Source organism: Loxodonta africana, chromosome 22, assembly GCF_030014295.1.
Source record: "Loxodonta africana isolate mLoxAfr1 chromosome 22, mLoxAfr1.hap2, whole genome shotgun sequence".
In the NCBI taxonomy this organism is placed as follows: Eukaryota; Metazoa; Chordata; class Mammalia; order Proboscidea; family Elephantidae; genus Loxodonta; species Loxodonta africana.
Window position 1 is genome coordinate 26,843,045 of NC_087363.1, and position 15,412 is coordinate 26,858,456.

Below are 15,412 nucleotides of genomic sequence, written 5' to 3' on the forward strand. Positions count from 1 at the left end.
GTCATACTTTGTACTTCATCCTTTGGGAACTGGTGGGACTTGAGTCCTTTCAGGTCTAGAAGCAAAGAAGGATGGTGGAGGTAGGTCCTGAAGAGAATCAGCAGCACCTTGCAAGGCAAATACCTCAGGGGAGGCCATTAAAGATTCTTTAGGTTAAGCAGGGTCAGTTTCCTCAGACAGGAGTAAAGGGCTGCTTATACTGGCAAAAAAGACTCAGCAAAATTTAGAGGTTTCTTGTCCCCAGCTTCACTAAGATCTTCCCCTATTTCCTCATTCCAATTTTTAGAATCCAGTTCCTTCCCAATCAATGGCCTCAATTTAACAGAAGACACCCTGTGAGGTTGGGGATTCAGTTTGCATTGTAATTCAGCCCCTCACAGCATGAGACTCTTTGAGTTTGAATTTCAGAAATCTCAGCCCTGCAGCTAAAGGAAATAAAGGTTTCTTTCACAACAGACATGGACGCTTTCAGGTCATTTATGTGGCACTTGAGCTGAGAGTTGGAAGCCCTAAGCTCAGCCTTTATTTCCTCACTTTGTCTAGGACAGTTAGGAGCAACCAGTCAAACCATTATTTCCTTAGTTTGACTAAAATGTTCTAAATCACCAAATACATGGTGGCCCAGAAACTTGCCTTTTGTAAGTATTTGATTAGAAGTATCCAATGACAATATTTTGTGTATCTCTATAGCCACATTATGCCATGAACTACCAGGGCCCTCTTTACCACAGGAAATAGTCATTAGTTCCTTTAAATCTAATAAATTTAGAGAACTAACTTCTGCAATCCCTCCAGAAACACAGTATTGGTTTTGGTTTGCTATTTTCCAGAAAACTCACAGCCAGTTCAGAAAATTCATCAAGATTATGTTCCTACAGAGAAACACTTATTGCAAGGAATTGGCTATGTGATTATAGGGGCTAAGGAGACAAGTCCAAAATCTGCAGGCTATCAGGAAGGGCAAACTGGAAACTCTCAGGCAAGAGTTGATGCCGCAGTCAGGCAGAATTTCTTCTTCCTCATGGAGTTCTGCTCTTGAGGCCTTTAATTGATTGGGTCAGGCCCACCTGGATTATCAAAGATAATCTCCTTTATATAAAGTCAACTGATTGGTAGATGTTAATTACATCTACAACACCCATTTTAGTGACTGATTGAATAACTGGATGCTAAAAAACCAAACCAAACCAGTTGCCATCAAGTTGATTCAGACTTGTGGCAACCTCGCGTGTTTCAAGTAGAACTGCACTCCATAGGGTTTTCAATGGCTGTGATCTTTCAGAAGTAGATTTCCAGGCCTTTCTTCTGTGATGCCTCTGGGTAGATTTGAACTGCCAAGCGCTTAACCATTTGTACTACCCAGGGTCTCCTAACTGGATACTATTGCTGTTGTTGTTAGCTGCTGTTGAGTCAGCCCCAGATTCACGGCAATCCCATGTACAACAGGAAGGGACCATTGTGATCCATAGAGTTTCCATTGGCTGATTTTCAGAAGCAGAGCACCAGGTCTTTCTTACTAATCTTCTCAGTGTGGAAGCTGCACTGAAATCTGTTCATCATTGCAGCAGTACGTTGGCAGGGAACTGCCAGAAACTCAAGCCAGATTCAGAAGAGGAAGTGGAATGAGGAATACCATTGCTGATGTCAGATGGATCTTGGCTGAAAGCAGAAAATAACAGAAAGATGTTTACCTGTGTTTTATTGACTATGAAAGGCTTTCAACTATGTGGATCATAACAAATTATGGGTAACATTGTGAAGAATGGGAATCCCAGAACATTTAATTGTGCTCATGAGGAACCTGTACAGAGACCAAGAGGCAGTCATTCGAACAGAACACGGGAATACTGCTGGCAAGAATGTAAAATGGTGCAACCACTATGGACAACAGCTTGGCAATTCTTCAAAAATGTAAGCATCCAGTTACCACACAATGAAGTGATTCCACTCCTACATACATATCCAAGACAAATGAAAACATGTTAACATAAAAGCTTGTACATGAATGTTCATAGCAGCATTATTCATAATAGCCAAAAAGTAGAAACAACCCAAGTGCCCATCAACTGATGAATGGATAAACAAAATGTGGCACTATATGTCCATATAATGAAATATTATTCAGCCATAAAAAGGAATAAAGTGATGACACATGCCACAACGTGAATGACCCTTCAAAACATTATGTTAAGCAAAAGAAGCCAGACATAAAAGCCCACATAGTGTATGATTCCATTTGTATGAAAATGGTTAGGTGTTTCTCTTTCCTTGAGCGTGAGAAGAATAGGCAAAACCATAGAGACAGGAAGTAGATTAGTGGTTGCCGGGGAGTGGGGGAGGGCAAGCGGAATTTACTGCTAACAGGTGTAAGGTTCTTCTTGAGGTGATGGAAATATTCTGGAATTGGATAGTGATGATGGCTGTGCAACACTGTTAATATTCTAAAAACCACTGAATTGTATACCATGAAATTATTAAAATGGTGAAATTTACCTCAGTTTTTAAAAAATAATAATAGCCATGCATAACTAGTTCGTTAAGCAAATCAAACTTTTGGTAAAATCAAAATGCAACTTTTTGTTGTTGTTGTCGTTGTATCCTGCCCTTTAGAATCTCTTCCAAATCCCAAATTACCTGCATTTATGCTTGGTGGGACCCAGGGGGCCCAAATGACCCTTGAGTTGTAGGCCCTACACGCCTGTGGAGACAGTCTGGGTGACCAGCTAATTTCTGTGTGAACAGTGATGCAGCCAGATTCTAACATGAGATGTTGGGTGGGAGTAGAGAGGTTGGGGGTGGATCAAGCCAGCAAGCCACTGGGTGATGGGAAGAGGAGGAAGTAGTGAAGACTTTCCCAGATTTGGGGGAGAAGAAAGAGAAGCACCATTTCTGCTTCAAGACGCATGTGAAGAGGTGTAGATTCAGGTGAGTTCCTTTGCTTACATTTTCCTCTGCTTTTAAAAGCCTCTACCAGGAGTTTGTTTACCAGGAGTTCGTAAACTTTGGTGGGCATCAGAACTACCTGGATAGCTAGGAAAATAAGATTTCTAGGCCCCACTTCCAAAGGTGCTGATTCAGTAGATTTGGGGTGGGGGTCCAAGAAGCTGCGTTTCTGACAAGCTCCAAGTGGTCTGATGCTGCTGGTCTGTGAACCACACTTCCGGTAGAAGTAACCTATAGAACGTTCGTTTGTTTTTTCCTTTTTTTCCGCTGAAGAAGTGGAGGGATTACTTGGTTACAGACCTTTGTGTAGGCCTTGTTATTATTAACGATTGTATGATTTAGAAGAGTGTCTCTCAGTCCAAATTACATTGTGAGTCAGAAAGCTAAATTCACTCCCTTAGAGTTGAGGTGGGCCGTGGAGTTGGGGAAGAAGAGAATGACAGGAAAAAGGGAGCCAAATCCCTGGTATGTAACTCAGAGATGTCTGGAGTTGAGTGCCATCCTTCTTTGTATCCTCAGGGCCTTTCCAGGCCCAAAACTTGAATGTCTCTGAAATTTTGAGTAAATTATTGAGTAAGAAACAGAAAACTGGGTAAGTTTTTGTAGATGTCCCATATTCCTTTTATTTCTGGTTTTCTGAGAGTTTATATCATGAACAGGTATTGAACTTTACCATGCTTTTTTTGCATTTATTGAAAAGGTCACTGGTTTTCCTTTTATTCCATTAATACGGTGATTTAAATTTATGTTTGACTATTAAACCAACCTCACATTTCAGGAATAAACACACTTGGTTGTGATTTATTATTCTGTTTATATATATTGATGGATTTAATTTTAAAGATTTTGTGTCTGTGTTGGTGAGGATTATTGGTCTGTAGTTTTCTTTTATTTCAATGTTTTTGTCTGACTTTGGTAACAGGATTTTGCTGGCCTCATAAAACAAGTTGGAAGGCAATCTATTCTCTATTTCAGAAATAGTTTGTAGACTTGGTATTATTTTCTCGTTAAATATTTGACAGAATTCACTAGAAAAGTCATCATCAGGCTCTGGAGTTTTCTTTGTGGAAAGGTTTGCTACAGTTAGTTTCTATGATAATTATAAGACTATTTAGATTTTTGTGTCATCTTATGTCAATTTTAGTAGGTTAAATTTTTAAAGAAATTTGTTCATTTCACTTAAGTTGTTGAATTTGTTAACATAAAATTGAACGTACTATTTGTCATTCTTTTAATGTCCATAAGATCTGCAGTAATAACCCTTCTTTCATACATATTGGCAACTTGTACTTTTCTCTTTTTGTTTTCAATCTGTCAATCCAACTAGCTAGCTAGGGCTTTAGCTTTTTCTTTCTTTTTTTTAATTTCCAAGGGACCAATTTTATTGTTGTTCATATTCTATCTTGTTCATTCCCTATTTTGTTAATTTCTGCTTTTATCTTTATTATTTCCTTCCTTCTACTTACCTTGAGTTTAATTTGCTTTTGTTTTTCTAGCTTTTTCTGGGTCGTTGATTTTAGAAATTTCTTCATTCTAATGTAAACATTTAAAGCTACAGACTTCTCTCTATGCACTGCTTTAGTTAAAAAAAAAAATTTTTTTTAACTGCTTTGGTTACAGTCCACTAATTCTGATACGTTGTATTTTCATTATTGCTCAGTTCAATACGTTTTATCATTTCCCCTGTGATTTCTTCTTTGACTCATAAAGCCTTTCAGAGTATGTTGTTTTATGTCCAAATTACTAGGAATTTTTTAGATATCTTAATTGTTATTGATTTCTAATTCCATTTTGGTCAGAGAACATAGTCTATGTAATTTCGATCTTCTTAAATTTATTAAGACTTCTTTTATAATCCAGAATATGGTCTATCCCTTGTGGATATTCCATTTGTATTTGAAAAGGACACATACTCTGCAGTTTTCAGGAGTGATGTCGGTTACATGAAGTTGGTCCATGGTTTTGTCCAGATCTTCTATGACTTTATGGATTTTTTTTTTGTCCAGTTGTTTTATCAACTACTGAGAAAGGGTGTTAAAATCTCTAGCTATGATTCTGGATGTGTCCATTTCTCCCTTTAATTTTGCTAGTTGTTGCTTCATGTATTTTGAACCTCTGTTACTAGGTACATATAGATTTATGGTTGTTATGTCTCCTTGATGAATTGACTCCTATAATGACCCTCTTTAATTAGAGTTCTCATGTAATATGTTTTCCATCCATTTACTTTCAAACTATCTGTGTCTTTACGTTTAAAATATGTCTCCTGTAGACAGCATATAGTTGGGTCTTACTTTCTTTTACCATTCTGACAATCTTTGTCTTTCAATATCATTTAATGTGATTATTGACATGATTGGATTCAGATCTACTGTTTTACTACCCGCTATGTTTGTCTTCTTTTGATTTTTGTACCTGTTTCTCCTTTCCTGCCTTCTTTTCAACTATTTGAATTGAATTCCATTTTAATTATCCATTGACTTTTTAGCTATACTTTTTTGCATTATTTTTCAGTCACTGATTCAGATTATAATAAAATCTTAACCTTTTTATAGTCAACTTGGAGTAAATATTGTATTGCTTCACATAAAATGTAGAAATTGTACAACCATATTAGTCTATTTAACCACCCCCAATCCTTTACATTATAGTTGTCACGTGTATTATATTTATGTGTTATAAATCCCATAATACAATTTTATAATTTTTGCTTTAAAATATCTAGATATTTTAAAGAAATTTAAAATAATAATATTTTCTATTTATTTCCTTTTTTACATTTCCAGTGCTCTTTTGTCCTTCCTAAAGATTTGAGTTTCCATCTGGTATTATTTCTCTTCAGTTGAACTTCTATGAGCCCTTCTTACAGTGCACTTCTAAAAAAACCAAAAACTAAACCTGTTGCCATCAAGTTGATTCCGACTCATAGTGACTCTATAGGACAGAGTAGAACTTCCCCATACGGTTTCCAAGGCTGTAATCTTTACAAAAGCAGACTTCCACATCTTTCTCCTGTGGAGCAGCTGGTGGGTTCAAACCACTGATCTTTCAGTTACCAGCTGCGTGCTTAATCGCTGTGTTTCCAAGGCTCCTTTAGTACTTTTACTAGTGGTAAATTCTCTTAGTTTTCTCTGAGAATGCTTTTATTTTGCCTTCCTTCTTGAAGCATGTTTTAAAATTATAGGTTGACAGCTATTTTCTTTGTGCACATTAAAGAGGTGCTCCACTGTCCTTTGGCCTCCATCGTTTCTGAGGAAAAGTTGATTATCATTTGAATCACTTTCCTCCTTTATATAATGTGTCATTTCCCGCCCCCCACTTATCTAGGCTTGGATAAGAAGAAGAATAAAAAGATATAAAATTTACCCTATTTTATGTAATCAAGTGAACCTGTGTCTCCAGAGATCAAAACGAAGGCTATTTGAAAACATATGTATGGTTGCTTTATTTTGTATTCTTTTGATTCCTAGAGAGGATGCAAGTTTTTGTATGTTTATTGTCCACTTGCGTTTCTTATTTTTTAAAGGAACGCTAAGTTCCCTGATACAATTCTGCCATCAGGATTTCTGCACTTTATGGAAGGAAGGAAAAGAGGGTTGGAATGAAGGAAAATGAAAGAAAGGAAGGGAGGCAATTGGCTCTGGAGCTCTGTATTTGGTTAGCCAAATCTTTGTCAATCCTGACTCCCAATCTGAGTTTCTCCTGTCCAGTCCCCTTCTACCCCCTTTTTTTTCCCCACAGGCATTATTCCCCAAAATATGCCTGTACTTCTACCTCGTGTTCTTGTACTTCTACCTCCGTCCCAATAACTTCTTCCCAGAAGACCCAACTGACATAGCTTCCCTTTGCATTTGCCATAGGAAACCCTGGTGGCGCAGTGGTTAAGCGCCACAGCTGCTAACCAAGAGGTAGGCGGTTCAAATCCACCAGGTGCTCCTTGGAAACTCTATGGTGCAGTTCTACTCTGTCCTATAGGGTTGCTATGAGTTGGAATTGACTTGATGGCAGTGGGTTTATCAGGCCTAGTAAGGAGCCCTGGTGGTGCAGTGGTTAAGTGCTTGGCTGCTAACTGAAAGGTCAGCAATTCAAACTTACCAGCAGCTCTGTGGGAGAAAGATGTGGTAGTCTGCTTCCATAAAGATTTACAGCTTTGGAACCATTCCCGAAGACAACTCATCAGACATGGAAGGGACTGGACAATGGGTTGCAGAGAGATGCTGATGAAGAGTGAGCTACTTGTATCGGGTGGACACTTGAGACTGTGTTGGCATCTCCTGTCTGGAGGGGAGATGGGAGGGTAGAGAGGGTTAGAAACTGGCAAAATGGTCACGAAAGGAGAAACTGGAGGGAGGGAGTGGGCTGACTCATTAGGGGGAGAGTAAATGGGAGTATGTAGTAAGGTGTATATAGGCTTATGTGTGAGATACTGACTTGATTTGTAAACTTTCACTTAAAGCACAATAAAAATTATTAAAAAAATATTTTTACAGCTTTGGAAACCCTATGAAGGAGTTCTGCTCTGTCCTATGGGTTGCTAATCAACTCGACGGCCACAGGTTTGGTTTTGATTTTTTGACCAGGCCTAGTGTGACCTGGCTTGTGCCTACCTCTGCAAAGTCACTTCGTTTCATGGCTTTCCAATGTTATTTATGGCCCAACCAAAGTACTCCCCAAATTCAGTATCCCAACCTCCTTCCAGACTCATCATCCTTGGCATTAGCAGTATCTGCTGTCTGAAATGCTCTCCCCCCAAACCATGCTTGGGTTCCTTCTCATCATTCAGGTCATAAATCAGTATCCTTTCTCAGAAAGGCCTTCCCTGACCATCCTAGCTGGCATAGTTCTACCTAGTCATTCTCCATCACATTCCTTTGTTTACTCTTTACTGCTTGGATTTCTTTTGTTTGTATGTTTATTTCTTGTTTACCCTCTCCCTCCACCAGTGAAATATAGGCTCTGTGAGAGTAGAGGCCTTGCCTGTCTCATTCATGCCAGCATTCTCAGTACCTAGAATGGTGCCCGGTATAGTAAATGCTCACTAGATACTGAATAAATGAAGGAATGACTCTGAAATCATTAGCCCTATTTTATAAGGTACAGAAAGGTTCAATGGCTAGGCCAAGAGCACAGTAATGGGGCCCAAATTTTATCTAGGTATCTGAATCCGGATTCATTGCTCTTTCCCCGACTCCTTCTGGGAGATTGGTGTAGTTTAGTGCTGCTCAAATGACAGTCCACAATAAGGAAAGGAGCTTTGTGACAGAATGTAGATCAATGCAGCCCTTCCTTCATCAAGAAATCTGGCTATGAAAAAGAAAAAAAAAAGCCAGCAAAACTAAACAGTATGCTTAGTGACTTTATGTTATGACACAAGTTTCTAATCTTGTCACAAACAGTTCACCAACTGGCAGCTGACCCATAGACCACACTTTTTTTGTAATATGAGTCCTACTGATCTCTAGCCTAATCACATGTCTTTAAACTCCATGTCTCTGTCTTTCAGATGCTCCCAGCGTCCTTGCCACCTGGTCCAGATGGAGTCCTCAGGCATCACAGAGTTCACCACCCCCTTCGATTATGAGTCCATAAGCTTTCTGTGTGAGAGCAAGACCTTTGTCTTTGCTACCCTCACCACCACCATCCTATACTGCCTGGTGTTCCTCCTGAGTCTTGTGGGCAATGGCCTGGTGTTGTGGGTCCTGGTGAAGTATGAGAGCCTGGAGTCTCTCACCAATGTCTTTATCCTCAACCTGTGCCTCTCAGACCTGGTTTTCTCGTGCCTGTTGCCCGTGTGGATTTCGGCGTACTACTGGGGCTGGGTGCTGGGAGACTTCCTCTGCAAGCTTCTCAATTTGCTCTTCTCCGTCAGCCTCTATAGTAGCATCATCTTCCTGACCATCATGACCATCCACCGCTACCTGTCTGTGGTGAGCCCGCTCTCAACCCTGCGCATCCACACCCTTCGTTGTCGTGTGCTGGTGACTACAGCCATATGGGCAGCCAGCATCTTGTCTTCCATCCCCGATGCCATCTCCCACCACGTGATCTCTGGGCACTGTGATTATTCAGAACTCAAATGGTTCCTAGTCTCAGTTTACCAGCACAACATCTTCTTTCTGCTCTCCTTGGGGATTATCCTGTTCTGCTATGTGGAGATTCTCAGAACCTTGCTGTGCTCACGATCCAAACGGCACCACAGGACGGTCAGGCTCATCTTCACCATCGTGGTGGCATACTTCCTCAGCTGGGCTCCGTACAACCTGATTTTGTTTCTGAAGACACTGTGGCGTCTCGGGATCATCCAGAGCTGCGAGGTCAGTCAGCAGCTGGAGTATGCTGTGCACATCTGTGGCAAGGTTGCTTTCTCCCACTGCTGCTTCAACCCAGTGCTGTATGTCTTTGTCGGGATCAAGTTCCGCAGGCACCTCAAAAGTCTGCTTCGGCGGTTCTGGCTCTGCAGGCAGCAGGCGCCCAGCTCTTCCCCTACCCCACACTCCCAAGGGGCCTTCAACTATGAGGGTGCCTCTTTCTATTGAAAGCAAGTTTGGTGGTATAGGCAAGACGGACAGTGGACCTGGAGTGGGAGTAAGGAGAAGTGAGGCAGGAAGGAGTACTGTAGAAGAGCACAACAGTGGGGATGCTGCCACTGCAGAGGTGAGGGTGAAAGAAATACTTTATACAAGCAAGTCCTACATATCCCCTCATCTGAGGAAAAGTGGCTTCCCAGCTGGGAATTTTATATTGCTATCCAGAAAAACATTTCTTGGATTCTGAGTTCATCACTCATTCCTTCATTGATTCACTCACTTAGACATGGATTTCTTATCATTGGTTGGTTCAGAAGGTACTAAAACACGGAAGGATTCCCAGAAAGGGGCATCTTTCAAGGCTTTATGAAGGGCTGAAGGTCAGAGTGTATGATAATTATGCCAATGCAATTTGCTGGCAAGATGGTCTCTCCCTTCCCTCACCAAAGGATTGTCCCAACTGATCAGTTCACTGTGGAGGCGGCTGGCTCTGTATTCTTCAGTGACTGCTGGATGGAACTGTCTGCAGAACAAAAGTCACCACACTCTCCAAGAGCCACAGTCACAACAAAATCTGGCTCCTAAAAACCCACCACTAGATTAGAGACATGTTCTATACGGTAGCTCAAGTTCCTGGCACATATTCAAAATATTCAATAAATATTTTATTGAAGGAATAAATATAATAAGTGCTACCCTCTGCACTAAACATTTGTTTGTAGGATACAACGATAAGTGAGATGAGCTCCCACCCTCAAGGTGCCAACAGTCCAAGTTTGAAGGTCCATATATGTAAATACCCACCTCGGTGAGGTCTTGTACGTTGGAGATTCCTCCAACACCTTGTCCTTTCCATGTAGATATTGAGCTGACACTTCATATTCATCACTTTCCATCGAAAATGTCCTTCTTTTGCTTGGTTGGTGGCACCAGCTTCCCCCTAGCCACTCACCTTTCAAACCTAAGCCATCTTTGAGTCCTGCATCTTCTTTACTTCCACTCCCACGGTCAGGTCCTATTGGCTCTGCCTGCCAGTGTCTCTGAGTTATTCCTGCCATTCCACACCTACAGCTTCATCCTTGAATCAGGGCCTCACTTCTGTAGTCTCCTTGCTGTCCCTCTCTTTTCCCACCAGGCTGTCCTCTGCACTGACACCAGGCTGCTTCAAAACCTTGAGTAGCTCTTCACTGCATACAAATAAAGTCCAAATACTTTGGCAAGGATTTCAAACCCTCTGCAATCTAGTGCCAACTAACCTTTCCACCCTTATTCTGAACTAAGTATCCCTCCCCTAAGAACCTTGGGATCCAGACATAAAATACCATTGGCTCCTTTGCAGGCACCTTTTTCCCCAATCTTCTGCCTCTGAGCCTTTCTCATACTTCTCCCCAGTCTACAAGCCCCAGATGAAAGACCAGCTCCTCCAGGAAGCTCTCCCTGACCTGCAAATCTAAAAGACTCTATGACTTTCCAGGGCACTCTTTTTGTCCCCCTCTAATATGTTGGTATTTGTCATGCTTCACCTTGCATTGTAGTTATATACCTGCATGTCTTATCTCCCTGCCTCATCAGACTGCAAGCCAACTGAGTATAGGAGCCTGGGTTTGATCCCTGTCAAGCATGGATCCTGGGGTTCTATTACTGTGTGCTGAGTGTGATCAAAGAATCCCAGCCATCCTTATACTTCCAATTTATGCTTTTAGAGAACCTTGTTGTGGGGCATATTTTGCCTTCCTTGCCCAGGCTGCTTCTCTATGGATACTGACCTTTCTTCCCTAGTCCACACTCTCAGAGTATGCTGCTTATGCCTGTCTGTGGCAATGACTATGCTTGACCTTCCATTCTAGTTAGTGGTACACGTGCCTCCCTCTTACACAGGCATATAGGTTCACACCTATGGTTGTAGATATATAAGCCACCCTCTAAACTTTGTGATAATGGACTCAAACATACCAACGGTCATGGAGATGGCACAAGACTGAGCAACGTTTCATTCTGTTATACGTAAGCTTGCTATGGGTTGGAACTGACTAGACAGCAATTAACAGCAACAAGAAAACTTTGCCATTCCATACATACCTGGGTCGAATCTATGAACCGTATTCAGCTCTGGAGTGGATCCCTTGGAAAAGCTTCCCAGGTGATTCTGATATGCATTCCACTTGGAATTACTGCAACTGGCTGCAACTTTTTGAAAATGGGAACTTCAGAGTCTTCCACAGTCCCTTGAAGAGGACTTTGCATATAGTAGGCACTCAGTAGTTGCTTGTTGAATAAAGTAGCTACTAATTTAGTACTCAGCTGAAAACTTTACATAAACATAAATTATAAAATGCTTTATATTTTCCCCTTTGGTTCCAGCTGCAGCTTCAAAGATCTATTTGCCATTGGGTGGCCAGCCTTAGAGAAGTTTAGCTTGGCCAGGGAGGAACAAGGACCTAGTTTTAAAAATGAATCCAGTAGCACCTGCTGGAGAGGAGCGGGCTGTGCACCAGGGAAGGGATAAAGTTCTTGTGGACTTGCTAACCAATAGGACAGCCATTCATTCATCTCTGATAAAAGAAACGGCAAATGGAAGGAGATAATGAGATAGTTTGTGGGTTCAGAGGTAGGCCTATGGGCCTTTTGTCAAACTAATTATTCAGCACCTCTTCAAAGTGATATTATTAAAGTATTTATTCAACATTTAATTAGAGAACAGACTGAGCCCAGAGAGCAGGAAAGCAGAAGACACCCACTCACACACCCACTTGGCCAAACCAAAGTACCACAGAGTTTGAATGCACCCTTCTTAGAAGGCAGGTTTGGGGTTATGTGGCGTAGTGGGTGGAAACCCTGGTGGCACAATGGTTAAGTGCTATGGCTGCTAACCAAGAAGTCAGCAGTTCAAATCCGCCAGACGCTCCTTGGAAACTCTATGGGGCAGTTCTACTTTGTCCTATAGGGTCGCTATGAGTCGGAATCGACTTGACGGCAGTGGGTTTGGTTTTTGGTTTTACCACCACAAAGCTTGTTCCTTGAAAGGCTGACTCCACCCTCTCTTCATCCCATCCCATTCCTTCCCATCCCAAAATGCTTATCCAAGTATTTATTGCAACACATACAGCCACCTCCCTGGAGCGTTTTATTAAATACAATCATGTCCATTTCTTTACATTTCTAGCCATGTTTTGGTATCCCCAAAGACTAGCTCTAGGACAATCCTTAATCAGGAGTCTTCTCCTAATCTAGATCCTTAAGAATCCAAGGAAAGAGGCACAAAGGAAGAGAAGTATGGATGGGAAGACCGAGGGAGTGTTCAGGAGACTGCTGAAAATGAGCAGCCAGAGAGCTGCACATGAGTGGCCAAACTCTGCAAGACATTCTTTGACCACAACACTTGCTGGCCACAAACCTCCTGCCCTTCTCTTCCCATGACCCACTAAAACTACTGTTCGACTTCAGCTGGACCCTTCCAGGCCAGTCCCATCATCCAGTCAAAAACAAGTGCCTTGGCAGGGCTACAGACCTCTTGCCACTTCTGGAACGTAAAAAAATCCACAGCATTTCCACCGCCTGGCTCCCTCAGATAAAATCAGGAAGAAAGGACCTCGCTGATCTCTGCACAGGAGCATGTCTCCCAGTTCAGGAATCCCCAGACCTCTGGTGGCCCCAGCTAGACTGGAAGTTCCTCAGGGCACAAATCCAGTGTTTCGCGTTTCTAGAAACTCCTTCAGTACCCAGAAATGTTTGTGGTTAGTTGAGTGAGTGAACACAAGACTTTTTTTTTTTTCTGTTCTATTTTCTCTTTTCACACTTGCCTACATTACATCTTCTGGTCAACACCAGGTACCCACCCAGTAGGCTTCCCAAGAACCTCGTCTCTAGGATCCCCCAGCCCTAACATCTCCTGGTTCATTTGGAGTTAATCTTTGCTGAATTCCTGAAAGCTCTCATTTGTAAAATCTGCCTATGATGGGACAAAGAGGCCTGGAGTATGGAAAGTCCAATAGAACAGATCCCCAAAGTAAACTAAAAAGGGTCATGAGATTGGAGCCCTGGACTTATACCCCAAGTCTAAGCTCTTTTACTTAGCCACTGTGTTCTTGGGGGAGTCCCTGGATTGTGCAAATGGTTAACAAGCTCAGCTGCTAACTGAAAGGTTGGAGGTTCAAGGCCACCCAGAGGTACCTCAGAAGAAAGATCTGGAGATCTACTTCCAAATAATCAGCCATTGAAAACCTTCTGGAGCACAGCTCTACTCTGACACACATGGGGTTGCCCTGAGTTGGAATCGACTTGATGGCAACTGGTTTTGGTGACCTGGGCTTCAGTTTCCTCATCCATAAAACTGCAGAGATGCCAATAATCCAACAACACAGACTCTACTCATATGATGGGGTATGTGTGAGATCATGTATATAAAAATACTTATTTTAAACCATTCAGGCTCAGACAAATATGAATTACTGACATAATCATCTCATAAAAACAGAAAGCCTCGCTTTATTTTATGCACAAATTAAAGATCAGCATGTATCGATTTACCTCTGACTTGTTATGCTCCCTCATTTCTACCCTAGAGCATTATAATTCCTAATCTCTATTTATGGGGTATCTGGGTTAGGACTTGGGGTAAAGGAAAAGATACAGAAGGGGGATTGGAGAAAAAAGTCTGTGTGGCTCAAGATGATGGGAAACTGGCTCGATTAAAATCTTAGGCAAAATTGCCCAGGAGGCTAAGACTGTCTTAGTGCTCCATGGCTCCGTTTTCTGTCCTCCATCTCTTCCCTGGCCTGATATGCAAGTCTTCTGTGTTTTTTCTGTCTTCTGACCCATTTGTGTCTGAAAAAGGACCTTCCAGAAATATAGCCCTCCAACTGGAAGGAATACTACTGCTTCCTGGCGGGAATTTCAGGCATCCTGAAGGGAGGTACTTTGGAATTTAAGGGGAAAGTTTGGGAAGGGGAAGAACGGTTATCCTAACTCCTCATCAAGTTACGCTGACTATAGAGCTCTCTTCTCCACTTTGGGACTAGCTCAGATTTTAGGTGTGGGGTTGTCGCAACCTCCTAATACACCCCCACTGGCCCCTTCACAAAAAGAAGTTTGGCCAGAGGAACCAAAGGAGGCCAAGGTTAGCCCAGTTCCTTGACTTTGACAATTTCAGAAAATCAGTTTTGAACATCTCTCATGCTTAGAGGAAGAAATGGGCATACGATGGGCATAAGGAATTGGGTGATTGTAGGTGATCGTGGGGGATGAGACAGGAGTGCAGACATCCAGGTGGTCCCTTGGTCACATTTGTGGAGTGCTTCTCTGTGCAAGGGCAGTACAAAGCCCAGGTTGGGGCAGGGGGGAGCGTGGTGGGAGGAGACCACAAACATGAATGAGGCTCATTTTCATGTTGGCCACCCTCTGGTTATTCTCATTCAGGGAAATGTTTCCATAATATTACTCCAATCCCAAGAAATCCTGTTTGTTTTCCAAAATGACATGATGGAAAAAAAATGACATAGCTTGATTATCTACACAGCTGAAGATGCACACGAACATGTCATTAAAACTATTCCAAAACATTTTGCAATGAACTTTGAGTTTGAGGTAGGAAGTACCCACCACCACTCTGGTTATAACTGTTTAATAGTCTGCCTCTTAGATCTTTTCAAATCAAAAGGATAATGTGAATTAAAAAAAAAAAAAAAAGTTGAATACTGATCATTTGTCAAAGCATTTTCTATTTCATATTTAGAGGAAATGCACAAATATTATAGGAAATCACACTTGCTAGGTCCTTAGCAAGCCACTTCCCCTTATTTGGAGCTTATTTCCTCATCTTAACTGGAGAAGGTTGAACTCAGTGATCTCTCAAATAGTAATTAAAAAACAAAAGTCTATGGGTCTATAACATCATGGGTTGCAATTCCATGAGGTTCTTCAAATCTATAGTTTAGGGCACAAAT

At 41.7% G+C, this 15,412-nt stretch overlaps 1 protein-coding gene across 1 annotated transcript; it reads left to right on the forward strand.

The window, feature by feature from the left end:
- The first annotated feature begins 2,095 nt into the window (after positions 1 to 2,095).
- On the forward strand, positions 2,096 to 15,091 carry XCR1 (X-C motif chemokine receptor 1). Its single transcript, XM_023547792.2, has 2 exons — positions 2,096 to 2,925; positions 8,447 to 15,091. The coding sequence occupies exon 2, from the start codon at positions 8,478 to 8,480 to the stop codon at positions 9,477 to 9,479; it is 1,002 nt and encodes a 333-aa protein (XP_023403560.2). The 5' UTR covers positions 2,096 to 2,925; positions 8,447 to 8,477; the 3' UTR covers positions 9,480 to 15,091.
- The last annotated feature ends 321 nt before the right edge of the window (positions 15,092 to 15,412 follow it).

Coding starts and splice junctions, on each gene's coding strand:
- XCR1 (XM_023547792.2), top strand. CDS start 8,478: ATGGAGTCCTCAGGCATCACAGAGTTCACCACCCCCTTCGATTATGAG.